At 38.7% G+C, this 23,966-nt stretch overlaps 1 protein-coding gene across 4 annotated transcripts; it reads left to right on the top strand.

The window, feature by feature from the left end:
- Positions 1–986: 986 nt before the first annotated feature.
- Positions 987–18,067, top strand: SLC35D2 (solute carrier family 35 member D2). 4 transcript variants are annotated; one of them, XM_039346384.1, is made up of 12 exons: positions 987–2,039; positions 4,519–4,552; positions 5,114–5,200; positions 8,340–8,407; positions 9,819–9,890; positions 11,436–11,504; positions 13,055–13,157; positions 14,112–14,204; positions 15,343–15,410; positions 16,135–16,213; positions 17,452–17,534; positions 17,619–18,067. In XM_039346384.1, exons 2-12 carry the CDS (start codon positions 4,532–4,534, stop codon positions 17,722–17,724), a joined length of 849 nt encoding a protein of 282 aa, XP_039202318.1. In that variant the 5' UTR covers positions 987–2,039; positions 4,519–4,531; the 3' UTR covers positions 17,725–18,067. The 4 variants fall into 4 exon arrangements, with proteins under 4 accessions (XP_039202318.1, XP_039202319.1, XP_039202315.1 ...); XM_039346385.1 differs by having other exon boundaries at positions 987–2,192; positions 4,519–4,581; XM_039346381.1 differs by having other exon boundaries at positions 991–2,192.
- Positions 18,068–23,966: the final 5,899 nt, after the last annotated feature.

The following is a 23,966-nucleotide window of genomic DNA, read 5'->3' as shown; positions in this document are numbered from 1 at the left end:
CGTGGCTGCCAGCCCACTTCTGTGGCCACTCGCGGCAGGAGGCGCATGGTACATCGTGCCACTGCCATCACAACAAGGCAAGCCAGGTGGGGGAGGGGGTGGAGCTGCTCCATACACCCCACACATGCTTATTTCAGGGCTCCACCAGCCAGGCCATTCCTTGCTCAGCAATCTTCCCTTTCCCCTCCCAAGCCAGACTCACACTATGGAGGATGGGTGGGGTAGGCCTGGTCCCCCTCCACTGTTTCAGAGCCAGGGGGGAGTGACAGCGAAACGCTTTGCTGCCGCTGTGTGCCACTGGAGGGGGACGAGTTAGGGCCTGTCCCAACATGGCGGAGGGGGAACAGATCTATCCTACCCATCCTCCGTAGCATGGTAGTCCGGCTCAGGAGGGGAGTGAAAGGGAAGATTGCCCAGCAAGGAATGGCCTGACTGGGATGGGGACTTGAAGTAAGTAGGTATGAGGTAGCTCCACCCTCTCCCCCACCTGCCTTGCCTCATGGCAGCAGTGGTATGATACACACTCCTGCCCCATTGTGGAAGTGAGGTGGGACTGGGCAGGGTCCCAGCTAGGCTTATTTTTGAGGTAGGGCTTATATTAGGCCCACCTCCAAAAATCAGGTTAGGTCTTATTTTTGCTGTAGATCTTATTTTCAGGAAACATGGTGTGTGTGATTAACCTATTAACCTAAAATCAGTTCTGATATTGCTGTTTTACTAACCTGACAGCTTATTATTCTAAAAAGGAAACCTTCATTTTGTTTGCAAATAATATTAAAGATTCTAACAATCAGCAAGAATAAGTCCTTACATTTAAAGAGCACCTGTCATTTCAGATCCATCATGGCAGCGCCTGTTAGCGGGCATCCACTCACCTGCTGCCCGCCATGTCCCTCACCTTGTGTCACTGCCACATCACCAGCCGTCCCATTAAAGTGAATGGGACTGTTGGTGAGTCAACAGCGGGTCAGAGAAGGAGCTGCTGTGGGACAGATGACAGTTGCTCTTTAAAAATCAAGATTTAAATAGAGTTGATTTAAATCAAGCCTTTTTACTAGTGATTTAAATCATAATTTAAATCGTGATTTAAATTGACTTGATTTAAATCAAATCCACCTTGCTTTGGATATATCATTCACTCTTCCTGAATTCCTGGACAAGTCCCTGTAGATTTCTTTTAACAACTATTTTGATACTTTAACATTTGATAGCTATTTTGATTGAAGAAAATAAACCCTTCAGTTTAAATTTGAAGAAAATAAACCCTTCAGTTTAAATTTTCATTATTTAATAATGAAATAATGAATAATTTCCAAATATTTTTTGTAATTCAGTATGCCAAATGTTGATACCAACAATATAAACTGATATTCTGATGCTTTGTGTTTTATTGCTTTCCTAATTTCTAACTGCATTTGTGTTTTTTACAATAGTAACTATGTAGACATTGTTTTTTTTTTTAATGGAACTTTTTTCCAACTTCAGTCAATTCAGAATTGGTCTATATTTGAACTAGAATTTTTATATTATGTGGATGATCCTTTTACATTCAGAGTCTGAATTGATCCAGTTTTCTAATTAAGACAAGTACAGAGTTTTCAATTACTTATAGCCATCTATTACATTCCTGTGAAGGAATGTAAAGCTGTATTTGGGAAAGCTGTATTTTGAGAAACCCATTAAAGGGAAAAGAAAAAAGAAATATTAAGGGTAACTTGGAGAAGAGGTTGCACAGAAGAAGTATGTCATGCTCGAAATACAGCAGGAAAGCCAGAGCAGCACAAAGCGCACCAAAGTGATCCTCTGAGCTCCACAAGTCGGCCAATAGACGAAGCTTCCCCCCCCCCCCCGGCTCCGAGGCATTTTAACAGAAGAAAGAGGGGGATGTTACAGCCGCGTGGGTGGAGACAGCCAAGCCGGGTGCAAGCTTCTTCCTGTTCAGCCTCGTTTCCTTTAGCGAGGAAGGGCTAAAGTCGCCCTTTGCCTGGCTGGCGGGGATGTCATTTCGTGTGACCGGCAGGTGGATACCTGTTGCACAGGTGCGAAACAATGAAAGCCAAGATGCCGGACCAGGAGCCGGTTGCATCTCTCCCTGGCCCTTCTCCGCTGCCCAAGCTGTTCTCCGCCCTTTTCTATGGGACCTGCTCTTTCTTGATCGTTCTGGTAAACAAAACAGTGCTGACAGTTTACAGGTGAGATCAGAGGAAGAAGGTGCTGCGCGAACCTGCTGGGCAACGGTCGGTCGGCCTTCAAATCAGCCCACTGTCAACTGGTCAAAGCTACGCCTTCTTTTCTCTTCGTCCCCTTCTCTGCGGAGGGGGGAGGGATTTCCCACGCTGTAACCTCTGGCAACGCGATCGCGATTGGAATGGCGCGCCGTCTTCTTTTCCCGCCTTCAGCCGGGTTCCCGCTTCTTATCTTATTGAAGAGTCTTGGGCTAATCTTTCTGCTTCCTCGTTCTTTGGAGGACTTTTATGCCCAGCCCCAAAGAGAAATGTACAGAACTTCTTTAGTTCGATAGGATTGTCTCCAGTTCTTCCTAAACTTAACGGTCCATTTTTAAAAGGTGGTTTTGATTGGCAGCCCGGGAAATACGAGCTGTAGTCTCACAGATTCTGGTTCCGAAGTCCCGATTCCAAAGTTCTTGCTCAACTTATAATACAGTTGAAGCAGATGGAGAGGAGAATTGGACATTGGGAATGCATTCTTCAATTATAGTTGTTTAGCCCAAGGCTTGACTGCCCAGATCTGAGCTATAATATTTAGCTGATGGCAGTGAATACTGTGGATAGGTTTACAATAAATGGATTCTTTCTTGCCATCTAGTGGCTGTCTGGAATTTATAACCTGTGTATCCCTTATCAACAGTAATGATTTTTGTGATTCAAACAATTTTTTTTATTTATTTTTACAATTATTTTATTAGATCAATAAATTAAACATTAATCCATTTTATTACCAGTCTACAATATTATTATTGTAACCTAGAGGCAAGATCTTTCCCAGGAAATTCCCATTACATAAATTCCAGTGGGATAGCTGAGATCTCAGATGCAGGCCCAGAGTCCTGTGATCAACCAGGAGAAGGAAAGTAATTTGTGTTGTATATTTGAAAATTAATTATAATTATAAAGATGAGAATTTGTACACCGAGGCTATAGCAGCTAAATGACAGTGGACAAATAAAAATATCTCGATGTACAAACAAAGCAGCTTTTCTCCAAACAAAAGCATTTTGGCTAGTAGAGAGAAATCTTTGGAGTCATAATTTTGCAGGCTGATATGGGTGCATCACACCAAACTATGTATGTGCATGGACTTCCAGCTCCAGAAATACTTCTAACTTTTTGTGGCCATCTAGCAGTTAATCTGGTATCCAGATTTTGTGTCCAGATCTTCTATTTTGATGGCTTACCACAACTCATGAATTTGCTGTAATTGTTGACAGTTGTAATTCATGATTTATGACTTACCGGTATGATGTGTGAACATGGCTATTTTGTATGAATACATTTCAAATACGTTGACCCCCCCCCAAATTTACTATCCACATTAAGAGTCTAAACCTTGCACCTGCAGCAAGGATTCAGCAAAAAACTGATAATAACTAGCTCAGGTGAATAAGGACCTCAGGTTTGGCAGCAGAGATGAGTGGATAGCAGGACTCCATATGGACAAAGATCAAGTCCCTTACAAGCCAGGCCATATTTCCAGACAAGTCAGGATCCTATACAAGATTGTATATTGTGCTGTGGGAGGGCTCGTGAAGCCAGTACGGTTGGATAAGCAATGTGATATTAACTCTAGCCCCAGCAGATGGAGCCTGCAGGCTTTTAATGAAACAGATTGGCATAAGGAAATAAGTCTATCAAATGGCACATGCATAGAACAGAAAAGAGTAGCTTCTTTGCAGAAGAAGACTCCTAGAATTGATAAGCAGCAAACATTCATGTTATTGGGTTTCTGTCATGATTGTTAGGGAACACTTGCCACTTTATAGCCTGATGCTTCACTTGCAGGTTTCTTATTTCTGAATTGTCCTGGCTGTTTTTATTATATGGTCTTTTATACCCTTGATATCCATAGCTTTTTTAAATACACTCTTTATTATTTTGTTACTCTGTTACAGATGTGTCCAGCTCTGGCAACTTTAAGACCTGTGGACTTCAACTCTCAGAATTTCCCAGTCCACAAGTCTTAAAGTTGCCAATGTTGGATACCCCTGCTCTATTATTTTGTGTAATTGGAAATATAGGCTTGATTTTCTTCCAAAATACACATTGTAGATTGCAACTGCATACAAATAATCCATACATGACTGTATTGCATTGGATAGCCAATATTTCTTTGTTTAAACAAGTTGCAGAGTTTTAACAATTTAAATTTTGATAGCTTCTGATTCGTGTATGTTTGCATATATATGACCTTTCTTTCTAAACTGAAATATACAATAGAATCACACAGACACACACAGATATGTGCATGCATAAATAAGTGTCACTTTTATTTTCTTTCTAGATTCCCATCTCCAATGTTTCTTGGAGTAGGACAGGTATGTTCATAGATAAAAGAGATTAAATGGTAAATATTCCAATTTACAAATATAGGTTTTCCAGTGGTTGAAAGATGAAATGCAGATGATTTTCTTCCTCTTGAGAGAATTCTCTTTATTAAAGCCCATCTCAAGAGGTTTTTATAAAGTAAGGTTGTAACAGGGATGGGTCATGTTCTGGTGACTGAAACTATATTAGTGTTTTGGAATCTCAGAGACACAGATAGGCATCATGATACAAAGTGAGCAGGGTCAAGATTTTTCTGGGGAGAGGGGATTTTTCTTTATTTTTGTAAACAATGCTACTTTAGGATTAACATTTTTAAGCATGCTCTAATTTTTTGGAAATCTTCACAGTTGAAGGAGAGCACAAAAATGTATGAAAACATCCATCAGATCAAACTGGAGTTCTGTGTCCATTGGTGTAGTTTGCAAACCTGTGGGGTTATTAAAAACAAATCAAACAAGTCTTCTTCAAAACAGCAGTATCTATAGTCTACCCCAGCTGCATATGGAAATTTTATTTTGCTGCTGTATGTGATTGTTTTCTCTCCCTTTTAGATGGTAACCACTATTCTCATCTTATATGTGTCAAAATTAAATAAAATCATTCATTTTCCTGATCTTGACAAAAGCATCCCTAAAAAGGTAAGAATGACTTAACTCCTTGCATGGGTTGTAATATTACCATGAAAAAAATGTTCCTAAATTCTGTTGGCGCATACAAGTGATCCAGATCCAATTAAGAGATGTTTTTGGCACCCTTTGTGCCCCTTAAAACAGGGCTTTTCAACCTTTTTACTGATTGTACCACTTTTAGGATATGGCAATATTCAAGTACCACCTAGCAAGGTGTCAAAAACTTGATGACCAAAAAAAAACCTGTTCAAAGTTGCAATTGCACTGAAATGACTTATGACCATTTTTCACACTTATGACCATTGCAGCATGCCCAAGGTCATGTGATTTATATTTGGATGCTTGGCAACTGATTTATATTTATAATGGTCACAGTGTCATGTGATCCCCTTCTGCAACTTTTTGACAAGCAAAGTCAATGGCAGAGCTGCTGGTGGCCAAGTGCTAAGGCGGGACTTCCTTTCCTCCCTCCCTTCCCTGCCTCCCTTTTTCTCATTCCCATCTCCTTCTGAAGGAAGAATTTGACCCCCCCCCCATATTTTCCATCTTCCATATATTGATCAAACAAGGAAAGGCCTCCAGAGACAGAAAAGACAAGCTGCTGAGTGAACTAGCTTAAAAAGGCACATTCTCCTTTAAGAATTAGCTACTGGCTCGAAAGGAAGATAAGGAGTGCAGCCGGCACTTAAGGAAGAAAAAAAAAATGTAAGTACTGGCTGCCAGCTAAGGCAACCTCCCCAAATGGCTCCATTCACAAGTAAAGGAATGCTACAGGCAAAATCCATTCAGGAGACAAATATTTCAAAATCCCTTTCAGCAAAACCTACAGCTAACAACAGCAGAGCAATAGAAGCTAACACGAGATATCAGCCATCAGCCAAATAGAAATTGCCAAACAGTCCTTAAGAACACAAAGCCCTCATTGCACAAATCCCAGAACTTCAAAGTCACAAAAGCACATAAGAATCCTTCCACTCTCCATCTCCTTCCACTCTCCATCTCCTTCCCTCCTTCATGTCTCACCTCCAGCCATTGCTGCCTTTTTTCATTCCTCTTGGAGGGTGACCCCTCCCCCGCTGCATTTCTTGCCTGTTTGCTGCTGCCAGCACAGGTGGCTGCCACAGCAGTTGTAGATCGGCTCATGTCCAGCCTGCTTGATCTCCTCTCCCCCCACCCTCCCCCTCCTTCTTCTCCTAACTCTGCCTCCTCCCAAGGCTGCTGCTTTTTTTCTCTCTCTCTCTCTCCTGTCCAAACTGCCTCCTTTTATAGGCTCTCCTGTCTCTGCCCCCCTCCTCCTTTCTCATGGGGGAGAGTGAGCCAGAAGTGAGCCTGGGGCCTTTGCAGCTCCAGAAGACTCTCTCACTGCAAGTCCTTGCCTGTGCTGGCTCTTTCCCTCCCCCACTACACTTGGCTAGGCAGGGCTGCATACCACCTGCCACTCATTAATGTACCACAAGTGGTACACGTACCACCGGTTGAAAAGCCCTGCCTTAAAATATCCCAATGGGGGAAAAATTAAGGGACAGGCCCAATCAATGGGTTAAAGCCCCACCCCTTTTAAATATGCATCATAAACATTGCACACATTTTATGGTGAAGGGAAAACTCTAGCATTTTTGGAAGTAACCCTCATCACCAAGGATTAAGTATTTGCAGGCAGAATGTAAGAATTTAAAGTCTGAGAATGGAATGGGGGCCCTTTTGGAGTGAGAGGAAAAGGAAGATGGAGAGATGAACATAAGCTGAGACAAAGCAAAGGGTGAAAGAAACAGCTGTGGGCCTTCTTTGTTCATGTCTGCCAAACTCCCCTGACCCCTCAAAGGGGCCTGGCCTTGAAACAGCTCCCTTTCTTGGCTCAAAACAAGGATCTTCCCTAGAAAAGGGATGCCAGCTGGACAGCAAAGGAGCCAGCTTTTGCTAAGTGAAAGGACTGCCCACACTTTCTCAGCCTAGGCTGCCATCCCAAACTTGTCTGCCAGGTGGGAGAGACCACAGGACATGCATTCCTACTGCAAGATAGTTATCTCTTTGTTTGTTGAAAGTTCATGTAATTATTTAACCGACTGAAGCTTCAAAGGAGACACCATTTGTTGTATGTAAAGTTTTGTCCTTGAAAGCTTAAAAGAGCAAGTGTGAATCGCTCAATCTTCCTACTCCTTGGTTGATCCAATATTTGCTTTTAGGCACTTGCAAATTATCTTCATTAAGGAGTCATTGCCACTCATTTTACCCTTACAGGGAATTTGCATGGTAGAATTGCTAGATTCTTTCCATGCATGATTATTATTGTTTTCCATCATGTCCTTTTTAAAATGAACCCAGTAACATACAAATCAGTTGTTAACACTTATGCACCTATGTGAATTGCACAATAATCATTGTTTCTGAATAAAGATCAAACCCATAAAATAGTGCAGATTGTGGGGCTTGGGTTAAAGTAGGGTCTCCAGATAAATTGGTTGAAAAAAACCCCTCTGCTAATCTAATATTCCAGCTCTTGGGGTTTTGATTCTAGATCAGTCCTACACAACCAAGATGTTTATGACCATGCAATTATTAGAAAACTCCATAGTTCTCAGTAGGTGGCAGCACTTAGCTAAACTTGGTTTATCTCAAGTAACAATACAGGACTTGTTAGTGCTGGAATGAGGATCACCAGTAGATCACAAGACTATTGACAAAACTGGGAATTGGGAAAAATAAACTGAATGAAGGAAGTAGAAAACAATTTCCATACTGTTACCAAGTAACCATCATGGCCATAGCCATATAGTCACCAGGAATCTAAACAGGTTTTATATTTATTAATCCCAAGTGAATACAAAGAAATGTACTTCTAACTGATAATCTTCATCTGCACATATAGTAGAAAATGCTTAGAGAAAAACATTATGTATGTTCATTCATTGTCATTATGATGGGTCCAATATTTTTGTTTTGTAAGTTAAGTATAATTGTATTGATATAAGCAGGAGTAAGGTCATGCAAAGAATCAGATACTAACAAGTGATGTTCCTTTATAAGGCCTGCTAATTTGTCTGTTTCTATTGGTGTTATGAATTATATGGTTTATGAATTGATTTGAACAGATTTCTTCCAAAGTGGAGTGAAATGGCATAATCTGAATGGTGCATTTATTTTATTACAGTTGTTTCCACTTCCTCTGATTTATATTGGAAACCATATAAGTGGATTATCAAGCATAGGCAAGCTAAGGTATAGTAATGACCAGGTAGTAAACTTAAACTGATAATTTCTTTGTATTTAACCCTTTGTAAATTTCAGTTGTTTTTCCAAGACTGTTAAAAATGGAATATATTTTTGCACAAAAGCATCCTCATCTTGCCAAAGAATTGCTTTGGACATTCCAGTGTATAAAATCAGTTTATAAAGTAAGTGTTGGACTTAGGAACAAATATCTGTAAAGAAACTTTACAACTAGCCATTCTATTTTCTATCCTTGTGTTTTGGCATTTTCTTCCTCCCCTTTTGGTGACTGGTATGTTCTTCATCTTTGACTGCTGAAAATGGACATTGAAAATGGACATTGATTAGACAGTGGGCCATTCATTGTGTGAAAAATTGGGTGGGGTAGTTAGAATACATTGTTTGGGGAATCTGCTGCCTGAATAGATAATTGCATGTCATGTAACCGTTTTATTTGAAATGGTACTCCAGTCTCATCCAATTGCTTAACAGATATGTAGGTGAATCACAAATCTCCATCAGTACATCTAGGAAGCATACCTAAAGCAGTGCTCTTGGGTATAGCTCAGTAATATGGCATTTAGGATTCTAACACATAACGCTACCCTCATATTTGCTGGTCTCACAAGCTTATGCCAGTTATTTGTTTGATGTCTGCATCATTGCATGCAGCTGTGTGGAGATATCTGGAAAGGTTGCTAGCCTTTGTCTTGGGCATGCACTGGTCATTTCACATTCTTCTGAAAGAAGCACACTAGTGTACTCATGTGTGATTATTTTGGGTTTTTCATAACTAGGAATAAGTATTTAGAATTTGCATTTGACTTAGACACCCGGTGAATTTCTAATTATCTATTAATATAATACAGTAATACTGGGACATTCTTCTGTATTAATATGGAAAGGGTTATGCAGCTCAACTTTAGTGATCGTGTAGGAGTCCTTCCCAGCTTGGGGGCTTCCAGTCCAGGTTAGAGAAGACTATTTATTAGTTTCTGACCTGGCTCACCAAAATCTTTTCCATATTTGCCTTGATTCTCAGCATTTAGATAGCTATTCGTGGAAAATACCATATCACTGACTACTTGAGAACTAATTTTAACTAAATTAAAAGGAAATTACTGGAAACAAATTGTATGAGACAGATGCCAAAGTTGTTCTTTTTTTTAATTATTCTTACTTCCAACTATTCTACTGTCTAAGCATTCTTTGGAGTCAGACTGACATTTGGCTTTGCAACTGAGAATTTATTTAGGGGCATTCTTAATGTCAGTTGAAGCTGAGGATGAAAGTATGAAGATACATAATGAGTCATGAAGGAGTTTGCCACTGACACAAACTAGTCTCTCTCTCTCTCTCTCTCTCTCTCTCTCTCTCTCTCTCTCTCTCTCTCTCTCTCTCTCTCTCTCTCTAAATACAGCTTGCCAATGTTTACAGTCCTGAGGAAGTTTACCATTCCTCTTACATTACTGCTGGAAATTATTATTCTTGGGTAAGTATTTGCCTCTCATTTCTGAAATACCACAATGGTTTATCGGGTCACATAATGATCCAGTGTATTTTGTTGACTAATAAGAATTAGAAGAGACAATTTGAACTGCTTAAAATTATTTGGGCACATAATTTCCTGTCTATGAATAATAGAAATCTGAAGCCAAACATTTGCTTCAAGGCAGCTCTTCTCCTTCATGCCTTTCTTCCTAACTCCCTGTAGTGAGATATTTTGATCAAACCCATTCTTTCTCTTGGCTCTTCCTTTTGGCTTTTCACCTAAGTCACCCTTTTCCTGATTTCTGTTTGGCTACCTTCATTGTTTCCTTCTTTTTAGCTACTTTGTCTCTTTCCTATCCTCACCCTACCACAGCGGTTCTCAACCTGTGGGTCGCGATCCCATTTGGGGTCGAACGACCATTTTACGGGGGTCGCCAAACAACACGATCCGCCATTTTTTCCCTCAGCGGGCGGTGCCACACATGCTTGCCGCGCATGGGGCGGCACCGCGCATGCGCGCCGCGTCCTTATGACCGGGGTCGCCGTATAAAAAGGTTGAGAACCACTGCCCTACCAGTTCTGGCTTGCCAAAATTCAGATGGCCCCTAGAGGGCAGCAAAGAGCTTTCTGTTATGTCTTTGCTACCATCTACTGCAGTGCTTGTTTATATTTCTGAAGAGAATATCTAGTAAACCTGCCCTTGCTCCTCTTTCTTCTTCTGAATACAAAATCTTTGTTGTCTTCTTCTTCTGTCTTTTTCTTTGTGCTGCATTTTAGCAACTCCAATACTTTCCCTGTAACCATGTAGATATTCTGTTCTCAAAAATATTAAAAACAGCTTATCCTCCCAAGAATGTTCAGAGATTACTAGGCTGTATTATCTATTTAGTGCCTGCTGCCTCTGGGTAACTGAGTGTTTGATTCAATCCCTGGGAATCAGTTCTATTGAACTCAGTGTTTTTCCCTTCTTAGAATTTGACAGCATTTGTGGAGTAAGTTGTTCCACATTACTGCTTAATTTCTAGAAAGGTATAAAAGTGAACACTAATTTTGACTGACCAATTAGTTAGTGAATGAGGCTGGATTTATAGGTAGCTGTTGGATTTATAGGAAGTTATTGTATATCAGATTGGGCCCTCTAGTTCTGTACTGTCTAGTCCAGGCATATCAAACTCACGACGTCACATGACGTCGTGCAATGTATCGCGACTTTTTTCCCATTGCCAGCAATGGGGTGGGCACGGTTTTGGTGTGACGCATTCAGACCACGGGCCGGCAGTTTGACATGCCTGGTCTAATCCTTTATTAAGAATTCCTTTTTTCTTTTTTTTCTTTTTGGAACAAAGAACTTTTCCAACTCTTTCCGTATATACCAAGAATTGTATTGGGACTTTCTACATATAGAGGCTCGTTCAAATCCTTTGGGATGAAAAGGCGATTTTGTTCTCCTATGGATCAAGTGAAACAAAGAAGGCTCACTCATTCTAGAATCTCAATGTCTTAATTCTTGAATATACATTTAGAGAGATATCATTTATTTTTACAGGAAACGCTTTCCCCTGAGCATTATAATCAGTGTGTTTGCAATCATTTTGGGGGCCTTAATAGCAGCAGGGTAAGATTTTAAAGTTTCCTTTAGTACTCCATATTTGTTTTTTAACATCAGTGAAAAATAATATTCCTTTGTAGATCAGTGTTTGGATGAATGAGTAGATACTGTAAAATATTTGTACACTGCAGTTTTCTGTAGCAGCCTTCCCCAACCTAGTGCCCTAAAAATAGTTGGTGTTTCAACTCCCAGAGTTCCCAGCTAGTTTGGCCAATTAGCTGGAAGTTCTGGGAGATGTAATCATAGCACTTTCAGAGAACTATGAAATGGGTAAAGGTGGTCTAGATCAGAAGTCCCCAACTTTTTGGGCACCAGGGACCGGTTCCGTGAAGAGAGATTTTCCACGGACCAGAGGGGGCGTGGTTTCATGTACTGCCTGCATCCTGTGCTTAGGGCTTTGCTTGTTTGTGTGGACCAATTTCTGGCATGCCACAGACTGGTGCCGGTCCACGGAACAGGGGTTGGGGACCCCTGGTCTAGATCAACAATGACAATGGTCTGGAAATCATCTGCAGATGATGTTGACTGTGCTGCAGAACACAAAAATTAACATGCCTTTGACATTTTTTAAACAAAGATGATCCAAAATAAATTGATGTGACTTGTGTACAGCAGTTCAAAATTTGAAGTCAACTGGGGAAATTATTCTAGTGCATCACAGAAGGAAAAGGATGGAGTCACTGATTGTAATCACAATGGCCTGAGTCCAGAGTTAATTATACTGAAGGTCTCACAATAAATCATGCTTTATATTGCGTAATAAAAATGTCCTGGTAGATTGGGGAGTACTAATAGCAGAGGCCTGGGAGAACTACAGCTCCTAGTAATTTCCTGCCAAATGGAACAAGTATATTTTGAAAGCAATTGAATATGAAAGATAGCCTTGGTGGCACAGTGGTTAAAGTGCTGTATTGCAGACAAACTGCCCACAGCCTGGAGTTCAATGGGGCTCAAGGCTGATTCAGCCTTCCATCCTTTAAGATTGGTAAAATGAGGACCCAGATTTTTAGGGTCAATATGGAAATAATGCTTACATTGTAAACCATCCAGAGAATGCTATAAAGCACTATGGGACGGTATATAAACCTAAATGCTATTGCTATTGTTATATATTATAAAGGCTATAATATTATTTATTGATGTTCATGTGTATGTTTGTGCTCCATATAGTAAGATTCCTACTCTATTAGGTTGTCCTATGTCTTATCCCACTGTAATTTCAACATCTCCATCAAATATTTTACTGTTGATGTAATTGTTGTCTGATTAAATTCTCACACACTAAATATACTTTAAATGGCAAACCAATTTATACATAATATATTTTATAAAATGACCACATGACTTTTATGTAAACTTTGAATTTTCTCAGTATGTTTACTGAGTAAAACAAGACTAGATTGGTTTTTTTTACCCCAGAGTTCTTACAAATTTATCTCTTGTTTGTAATATGGATACAACTTGGAGAGTAGACAGAATATGTCCACTGCAAAGAAAGCTATTGTTTAAATTTATGCTATTTAAATTAGTCTCTCTTTCCATATTTTATTTTCCAGATCAGATTTAGCTTTCGGCTTGGAAGGCTATGTTTCTGTTTTGCTCAATGATATCTTCACAGCAGCAAATGGTGTTTATACCAAACAAAAAATTGACCCTCAGGTAACTATGCAGAGATTTTATGTGTTCTTCTTTGCATTTTTTTTAAACATGTGGGTTAACATGTGGAAAAATAGATTTTAAAGTCACCTTAAAGTTTAGATGTTGTATAGTTTTCTTAATACTCTTAAAAAGCCTGATATAGTGGAATACCTCTTTTTTTTTTTTTTTAAAAAAAAAGTATTTGTAGACCACTTTTTATAACTGTCTTTTCACAAGGTCATAAATATTTTATTGTAATATCTTTGTGAAAGTTTCAACCACTTTTATATCTTAAATACTGCTATTCTGTCAACTTAAAAAATTGTTCTGTAGCTGATTGCTGTGGCTGATTCATGTAAGCAAGGAATATGTAAGCTATGATCTCAGGGCTTTAAAAAGCTGACAAATTGACATTTTAAAGGGAAAATCAGTAAATATGGTCAAGTATTTGATTCTTGAAATTATACTTAATTAATGTAATTTGAACTGAATTTGAATGCAAATTAAACTAAGTTTTGTCCTGCCTGAGCCAACTTCCAGAATGCGATTGCCAATCAAGGATTCAAGTGTCATAATTCGTTTGAAAAAGGGTTTTCAATCATGGTTTAAGCCAATTTCTATTCTAGACTCTGATAGTTGTACCTCATACTTCTAATCATACATATTGCTTCCACCAGAGTAGACATTTATATGGAAAGATCCATGCTATTGGCTCTTTGTTCTGTTTTAGTTAAGGATAATTAGTTCAGTCATTATCATCTAATTATTCCCCCTAACATTTTTCCACATAGAATCTTATTTGATAAACAATTTATATTATCCAAGCTTACATGCCTTTCAAACAGAGTCTTCATGATTCATTTAATTTACTGGGTTCTACATACGTTACCATAGATATCTCAGTCCTGAATCCTTCAGGAACTCTTAAGTAATCAGCTATCAGATTTCTTTTAACGTATGTATTTGTTTATACAGGAACTGGGAAGATATGGAGTAATTTTTTATAATGCCTACTTTATGATAATTCCTACAGTTCTCATCAGTTTTTTCACTGGAGATTTCCAGCAGGTAAATAGAGCTTAGGAACGAATCGAGTACAATAATGCTTTAATTGGCTTGGGTTCTAAATTTATATTTCTGGAATGATAGGTGTTTGGGATCCTTTTGCGTATAAAGTAAAAATGTAGGATTTTGTCCTCTAAGAGGCGATTGATTTTATAACATTATAAGTAGTGGTTTAGTATAAGATATGAAATCTCGTTTTGGCGAGTTAGGAATAGAACAGAAGATTAAGGGGAAATATTAGTCTTCCATAAACTTTATCCATCCATCCTTTCAAGTTATCTTGACTGATATTTGGTGCTGACCGAGAAGAACTATATTTCTCTTGGAACCTTCATTCCAACATTTTTTTTTCTTCTGTTCATTTGTGTCTGATAGTCAGCGATTGCCTAGACGCATATCCCTGCATTGTCCTTGGTAAGGTTTTTCTGAAGTGGTATGCCATTGCTTCTCCCTGAGGCTGATAGAAAGTGACTGGTGCAAGGTGGAACTAGAACTCACAATCTCCTGGTTTCTAGCCTGATATCTTAACACTACAGCAAACTGGCTCATTCTGCGATTACATGGCTACTATTAAATGGCTACCAATTGTTTGGGAATGGGAGGAAGGAACTGCATGAGAGCTCTTGGAAGGAAGATTCTTTTTCTTAGCTAAACTAACATCTTTGGACATTACCTAAACCAGGGGTCTTCAAACTTGGCCCTTTTATGACTTGTGGACTTCAACTCCCAGAATTCCTCAGCCAGCATTCCTGGCTGAGGAATTCTGGGAGTTGAAGTCCACAAGTCATAAAAGGACCAAGTTTGAAGACCCCTGACCTAAACCCTCCAATCCCATGTGCGCTTAATGGCTACTTGTGAAGTCTGTGGGAATCTGCAGGCACGCATCTTGGCAATTCAGAGAGAGAGAGAGAGAGACCCAAAATCAATAATTAGTGATTTACAAGAAAAAGGAAATCTGTAATATGAAGATGTGCCGCCTGTTGGAAGTCAGCAGAACAACACTTGGTATGATTTCTAAAGATCAAGCAGATTTTTTTTTCTCAGATTCAATTATTTTTGTGAATTGGATTTTTCAGTAAATAATTGGTAATTTTTCTCTCTCTAAATATATCAAAAATCTTATCTTTTTTTATTTTTACAGGCCACGGATTTCCAGCAGTGGACAAACGCTTTATTTATCTTTCAGTTTCTTCTTTCTTGTGTGTTGGGGTAAGACGATCTTGGGCAAATAATCAAGTAATGACTGGCATAACTTTGCATCTTGGAAATCCTTCTGCATAATTAGCAGAGTAAGATAAGCTAAAAAGAGAAAGATCTCAATGATTCATGCTCTGTTCTCATAGTATAGCTTTTGTATCCTGCTGCACAACATTTTAAGAACTATCTCTTTTTATTAAAGAGCAAAAATAATTTCCACATGCTCTCTGATTCTTTTTCAGTGTAGCTTGCTTTGGGACATTTTCATTGGCCACATCAATGAAATTAGAACAGGAATCCCTTGATAGTGTAGCACAAGGGTCTTCAAACTTGGCCCTTTTATGATTTGTGGACTTCAACTCCCAGAATTTCTCAGCCAGGCACTCTGGCTGAGGAATTCTGGGAGTTGAAGTCCACAAATCATAAAAAGGCCAAGTCTGAAGACCCCTGGTGTAGCACATTTTAAATCCTGCAAATCAGGTGATAGTTTCCAGAGGATACTTGGTGCTGTATAAAAATGATGGAGTCAGTAGAAGCTCAGTTTTAGTTTGCCTAATTTTGTATCAGATCTTCAAATGCAGCAGGTTTTAGATTATGTTTAGGCTATTTTAAATACTGAAACGCAACATAAAATAGGGTAGTGAATGTCAATATAGAATTATGGCATATATCAGTTGTTTATTTGACAAAAAGCAGAAAACCAAGTTACATAGTCCTTTTTTGTTTTTAATGCTAGGTTTCTTCTGATGTATTCTACAGTTCTCTGCAGCCATTATAATTCTGCTCTAACAACTGCAGTAGTTGGTGCTATAAAAGTAAGTAACCAAAAGGAGTTGATATTTGGTTATAGTAGCTGAATATACACATTACACACCAGGGGTGTCAAACTGCCAGCATGGAGACCGTGCCCACCCCAGCTCTAGCAATGCAAAAAATGTCACGTGACGTGGCAAGTTGGACACATGCACTACACTGTCAATATGGATTGTTTATTTTGACTTTAGTATAATATATGAATCCAGTTATTATAGGTTGCATAGCATGGTTTATAATTTGCCACTAGGTCTGAACTAGGTTGCTAAGAATTTTAACCTATAATCCATAGTTAAGAAGTACACATGTAATGTGTGAACCCAGTACTGTTAAAACCACCTGCAAAAGACAGTCCTGTGTCTTGAGTACAGTTTTGACCTATGACTATGTATATGAATGTCTTGGTAGCACTTTTTGTAAAACATTTTCTTACATGTGTAGTGGGAACATATAAAAATGTGATGATCTTTAGGTTTCTAAAAAGGCCAGGAATAATTTATCCAATTATATTCAGCCCAATGTTATTTGTAGAGTCATTTTTACCAAGTGATGTATCAAGTAGAGATCGGGTCCCACATCAAGACATAAGGGTTTGAAAATAGATAGAGGACAGTATGGATCCAGGTAGCAGACCAAACAGTGAGATATATTGGCATTCAAAGAAATATGAGCCTCTTGGCTCAATATCCAGGGGTTAGGTTTCCAGCATAGTCCTGTTCTCCACTTACTTTCTTACTTACTTTCAAGTTCTCAGATGTTCAGATAAATGACTGAAGAGGGCTTAGGACAGAACAGCATGGTATATCTTTCATCTTCTACTCCCCATGAAGTATGCAAGATCAGGACTCTTTCTTCATAGTTCTTACCTTATATTTGAGATAAGATTTGCACGAAATGGTATGGCTTGGTTGGTAGCAATGTATCTAATTCCCATTTTCCTACCAATTCAGCTACTGTATCTGTTACTTGTTTACAAGTGTGTTATCCAGATGCAGTATATTCTGCTTTCAGCTACAGCAAAGCATTGCTGAAAGATGGCATAAACAAGCCATAGCTATGTTTTGTGTTTAAATATAGATGCCAATAGGAAGTATTCTAGGTTCAGACATGAACAATAAAAAAATGAGGAATTAAGTAGTGAAGCCCTTTAAGAGAAAGGAGTCAGTTCATGCTAACCATGCTTTATAGCTTATCGTAGTGGACATTTGTAGTATTTACATACACTGCTTTTTCTTTATAGAATGTGTCTGTTGCTTATATTGGCATGCTATTTGGTGGAGATTACATATTTAATATGTTGAACTTCATTGGACTCAATATCAGGTAAGCGAATTTTGAAAGGATGTCATAGTCTCAAGGAAGTTCATGGTTTTATTATTATGTCTATTCTTTTCTTTCCTCCTCTAGCATGGCAGGAGGCCTGAGATATTCATTCTTGGCAATACGGGGACAGGACAATCCTAATTGTCCCCCCATAACTGAAGAAAAAACAACTCCAGATTCCAAGAGCTAACTGAAGCAAACAACATGAAAAACTCTAAGGATGCCAACTAGGCAAAAATATTTCCTTTGATAGAAGATGATAACTGAAACACATAAAAATGCACCTGAAAATTCACTTGCCATATTAAAGCAATCTTCAACGTACAGAAAATAGTTTGCAAATTTTTGAGTTTCCAAGAATTGTTCATGATTAAAAATCCAAAAAAGAATATTCAGGGTATATAAAATGTGGGTTTTGTTTAGGCTATGTCTATACCAGGCTTCAGATCGTGTGTGGAAAAAAAAAAACCTGCAGTAGCATTAGCCTGTAACAAAATTTTGCTAGAAAGTTGAAAAGAACAAATATTTGTTGGTCTCCCATTTTGGAAATAAAATCAAAAGTCAAAAGTAGAAACCAGTAGATTGCTGATGTATTTGGTAATCTAAACTAACTGTAGCAAGTTTTGTAATAGATGGCAGAGGCCAATGAATTTTTACTGAGAATCAATGGGATTGGCTAAATTAAATGAGTCTTGAATAATCCAGCCCTCTTATTGATACCCTAGATTTTGAAATAAATATAACACTGCCTGCCTTGCCTGTGTTTATGGATCCCAGCCATTTTCTTTGTTTTGACTAGCTCTAGATTGTATACTGCAAAATATTGGTGACTCACCAGTCTTTTGAATATGCCTCCAATTCTTAAAAAGATCTGTACTCTTCATGGCCAGCCTGAATTATGAGGCTTGTCCATCTCTCAAAGTTCCACCAGGCTTGATAATCTACAGGAAATATAACCAATTGTCATTTGGAGAGGCAGGAATAGTCTTCCTGAGTCAAGTGAAAATTGCCAGAAAACTATCCATTCTGTTTAAAAGCCAACTATGACCTCATAAACATTCACACCAGTTTGTCAGTGTCTGGACCTCTTGTGGCATCTGGAGACCTCTAATGCATTGCCTATTTGATAATCTACACATTGAATGTACATAATCTGTACCTAAAGTAGCAACTACAGGCTACCAATTAGTGTCTGGTTCTTGACTTCCATGAATATCATTGTGAAATCAAAAACTGCTTCTTTGTATCTTGTTTTATAATCATTGGATCTTCCAAATTTCAGCTGTTGAATTAAGTACAAAAGGCCATGAATGACCAACAGAACAGAGAGAAGTCACTTGCGATCTTCTAGAACAGTGGTGGCGAACCTATGGCACGGGTGCCAGAGGCGGCACTTAGAGCCCTCTCTGTGGGCACGCATGCCGTCACCCCAGTCCTAGGCCTTCAGCTGGGTTTTATAAAACTTTTTCGTTTTAGGCCTCTGCCACCATGTGCAAAAAAAAAAAAAAAAGGTTCAATCAATCAGTCAATTTCAACTTCTTGTGGGGAAAAAAAAGATCTTGCAAAATTGGAATTGATTGATTGAACTTTTTAGTCCCACCCAATCTGCCATTACTACCGCAGCCACGCCCACCCAATTGGCCATGCCCACCCAATTGGCCACACCCACCCGGCACTCGACAATGCATAAGTGGGTTTTGGGTTGCAGTTTGGGCACTCAGTCTCTAAAAGGTTCGCCATCACTGTTCTAGAAGTACTTAAATTATAGTTAGAGATGGTGAAAATTCTTTTTAGCGGCTTCTGGATTCTCTTCCCTCTATAACAATGTTTCTCAACCTCGCCAACTTTAACATGGGTGGACTTCAGCTCCCAGAATTCCCCAGCCAGTCAAGCTTAAGGTTGCCACCCATTTTAACTTTAGGATCCACCTATCCTAAAGTTGCCAAGGTTGAGAAACATTGCTATATAACATAGGAATTAAAAAAGAGAAAAAGAAAAAAAAACTAATGTACCGTATTTTCCGGCGTATAGGACGACTCGTCATATAAGATGACCCCCAACTTTGGCGCCGATTTGCATGCCTAGAAAGTCATCTTATACACCAGAAACTACCGTAATTTCCAATGTATAAGACGACTCGGTGTATAAGGTGACCCCCGACTTCGGTGCCGATTTGCATGCTTTAGAAAGTCGTCTTATACGCCGGAAAATATGGTACCATGAAACAGATGTTTTTTATACTAGACTAGAGGTGGGGAGCTATGACTCCTTTATGACTTGACATCAACTCCCAGAATTCCTGAGCTAGCCATGCTGGCTCAGGAATTCTGGGAGTTGAAGTGCACAGGTCATAAAAGGGCCAGAGTTCCCCACCCTTGTACTAAAGGATATTTTTCCACCCGCAAAACTGCTGCTCAAAGGAGTTATGAAGGAACTACATGCAGTTTTACCTGCTTAGGTTGGGTTGTTATGAGGAAATGCCATGGCATCAAGTTGCTTGTGCTGGTTTCAGTGATATGTTTTTCATTGCTAAGTCTTTCAGAACTGGTCAGAAACGGCCAGGAGAGGCATTGCCATCCAGTTTTCTCAGCTCAGAACGTGGGATCCTGGCAAGCATAATAAATTCTATGTCTTTTGTCAAAAAGCAGGCTGTTCAAAGAGCCTGATGTGTAGGATGTTTGCTCTTTCTGTCTTTGCCTGTCTGACCTTGAAAAGGGATCTTACAGTTATAAAGCTACTTAATATGAAGAATTGATACCAAGCTGACATATTTTGTAATAAATTATGCTCACTGGCCTATTGGTGTGTTTTTTATTGTTTCGATCTATGGCCACTCACCAAATAAATAAATGGCTTTGATTCAACCATTGTTTTAAATGAGTCCCTATTTTTGTAATAGAACTACTTAAAAGAACTATTTTGGGAAAGCATAAACTGACTAAGTATGTGGGTTTTTCCCCCTTTATAGTAGTTATACTATATGTGTAACCATAAGGATGCAGATATTCATGGCCACCTTTGTTCTAGACAAGGAGACAAAACAAGAAATTTCCAGTGAAGACTGGCTGAGAGCAGGGTAGCAATTATCATGGATGTAAAATATTAAAATATAGAGTATTAGCTGTTGATTTTGGAAAAAGCCTGCTTGAGCAGCAATCTTCTTTGGCATCTTTAGGCTTTGTTAAGGTAAAGTGTTATCACATGTAGTTTTGATCTGGCATAAAGATTTGTACACATACAGGGTGTATTAAAAGTCAGCTCCATAGGCCGATCACAATAGGGCTTATCAATTTTATTTCGTTTTTTCAGAGAAAATGTTACCATTGTTAGGAATGTTTGAAGGCCATGTGTCAAATGAATAAGAGGTGTTTAGAGGAAAAAACAATTTGAACATTTAATATAATTTATATAATAAATTATCTGCGGGATTGACTTTTGGAACACCCTCTAAATGTATATGCATATGTGTACTGTGTACACACACACACACACACACACACAAAGAGACGTTTGCAGTACAGGATGTTCTTGACTTACGACTATTCATTTAGTGACCGTTTGAAGTTAACAGTAGCGCTGAAAAAAGTGGCTTATTATGATCCATTTTCACACTTATGGATGTTGCAATATCCTCATGATCAAAATTTGGCATGTATCTATGACTGTTGCATTGTCCCAGGGTCACATGTTCACCATTTGTAAACTTTCCAGCCAGCTTCTGACAAGCAAAGCCAAACCAGATTCACTTAATGGCCGTGTGATTCATTTAACAACCGCAGATACTCGCTGAACAACTGTGGCAAAAAAAGGTTGTAAAATGGGATAAAACTCAGTTGCTTTGCTTAGTAACAGAAATTTAGGACTCGATTGCGGTTATAAATTGAGGACAAGCTATATATGGCGGTCTTCTGTGTTTGCCTAAGTGGCTACCTGAAACAAGAATGATGCAGTGTGATCACTGAATTAGGAACCAGATTTTGATCATTCTCCTACCTATTGGCTCTGTTGTGAATACTTAGGTCTGACTTATTTAATACACTTACACTTACATAGCTGTGTTTGACCTAGGATGGCATAGCAGTGATAGCACCTTTCACTTGTGTCCCGTTGATGGCTGTCATCCGTGGAGCAAGAAAGAGCCAGGGTAACTGTATTTTCCTCAGGTATAAATGTCATTGGGTGTTTCTTGGGAATCTGCAGCTTGTAACTAACTCCAAGAAAAAAAAGACGTGGATTTTCCCTTTAGTGGACATTTAGCCACATTTTAATTTGAAGCAGAAGGACAAAAAGTCAGAACAGCTACATTTTAATACTATAGACCAGGGGCAGGCAACCTTGGCTCTTTTATGACTCGTGGACTTCAACTTCCAGAATTCCTGAGCCAGCATAGCTGGCTCAGGAATTCTGGGAGTTGAAGTCCACGAGTCATAAAAGAGCCAAGGTTGCCTACCCCTGCTATAGACAAACACTTAATTTGGGATTGCAATCAACAGCTGCACTCATTCACATCACTCTCTAGTTTCATATTTGGTTTCTGTTGGTTTTTATTCCTTTATGGACTATTTGGCATTATACTTCTTTTAATATCCATTGCTAGAGATATACCAAAAATTGCAGTTCACCCAAATAGTGAAGTGAATCGCTGGAAAGTATTTTTTCTAAACTGGAGCTAGTTATTACATTCTCATCATTTCTTATGGAAGGAGAACAATTAGTTTTAATAGCTTTATGGTTCTACATCTTATCTCTGTTGCAAAGTATTCAGAGTTTCTTCTGGGGAAATTTTGGAAAACATTTCTTCTAATACTTAATTTCGTTACCCTTATTCTAAACTTCAGAATTACAGATGGTAGATATATTGCAGTCTACTCTAAACAACTTAAACGGTATTGAAATGTTTTCACTGGTGACCTAAGGCAATCAAGTAAATCACTTTGTACTTAATAAATACATAAATTTAGCCCACATGAACCGGAGAAAAGAAACATAATTGAATATGAAAGCATTGCTATTTATTTCAAAAAGAAGAGTGATTTGACTTGGTTAACTCATGGAAGAAAGATTTGTTTATGGCTTTTAAAAATTTATAATGACAAAATGATAAATGAAAGTGAGTATTGTTTGTGTGTGTGTGTGTGTGTGTGTGTGTGTGTGTACAAACACAGACACCTTTTAGGGAGAATCTGAATACAAAGAATGTACTCATTAGAAAAGGTTAATCCCGAACTACAAAAAATGAAGGTAAGAAAACCAGGAAGAAGCTGTATTATCCCTTTCAATAAAAGATAAGTGGATAAATTGTTTATGTGCTGAGTTGCATAGAAGTGGGGAAGAGCAAGATGGTGGGTGCTAATGGATAACTAGACTGAAAAGGAGTGTAAACCAAAAAAGTAGAGGGAAATGGGTTTTTAATAGAAACAATATGTAATACCTACTGTGAATAAGCTATATAAAGGGTGAATACAGGTAGTCCTCGATTTACAACCATAACAGTCCAAAATTTCTGTTGTTAAGTAAGACATTCGTTAAGTGAGTTTTGCCCCACTCTGTGACCTTTCTTGCTGCAGCTGTTAAGTGAATCACTGCAGCTGATAAGTTAGTAACATGATTGTTAAGTGAATCTGGCTTCCCCATTGACTTTGCTTGTCAGAAGGTTGCAAAAGGTCATCACGTGACCCTGGGACCCTGCAAATGTCATAAATATGAGTCAGTTGCCAAGGAGCTGAATTTTGATCACATGACCATGGGGATAGTGATAAGTGTGAAAAGCAGTCATAAGTCACTTCTTTCAGTGTTATTGTAACTTTGAACAGTCACTAAATGAACTGTTATAAGTCGAAGACTACCTGTATAGGGAAGGGAATAAATATGAATAAGTGTGGGTGTGTCTGGCTGCATCCATTGTCAATACGCTTTCTTTGTATAGATTTTTTCCATTTGCCAGGAAAAATGTCCACTCTATAGTATATGTTGTGCAACAATGGGATTCTTCAAACATTTAATCGGTATGAAGCCAATAATCATGTCATCTAAATTGCATTGCCAAGCTGGTAATGGTGTGATAACATGTTGGAACACAAAAGTACAGGGGAAGTTTGGTTTATTAAGATTGAAATTATTACTTGCCTGGTTCTAGCACTGTTGGGATTTTATGGTTTCATCTACCTGACTTCCAGTGTAGTTTCCTTTTAGGTAGTAAAAGCTCAAATACTGACTATTACTAATCAGAGATTAGCAATATGTGTTTCTATTCATAATCAGAAGCTTCAGGACTAGTATAATCCTCAACTAGAAAAGCAAACGGGACAAATGTAATCCCACTCCTTTTTTAACATGGCTAGGATCAGATAATCCATGTGCAAAGGACTGCCGGCTAATACTATGTTGGGCATAAATTAAACTACTCATAAGAACCCTTGCTTTAACAAGAGT

Source organism: Crotalus tigris, unplaced genomic scaffold (assembly GCF_016545835.1).
Source record: "Crotalus tigris isolate CLP2741 ecotype Arizona unplaced genomic scaffold, ASM1654583v1 scf7180000017993.1374955, whole genome shotgun sequence".
NCBI classification, from domain to species: domain Eukaryota; kingdom Metazoa; phylum Chordata; class Lepidosauria; order Squamata; family Viperidae; genus Crotalus; species Crotalus tigris.
This window is presented reverse-complemented; position numbering and strand designations above follow the sequence as displayed.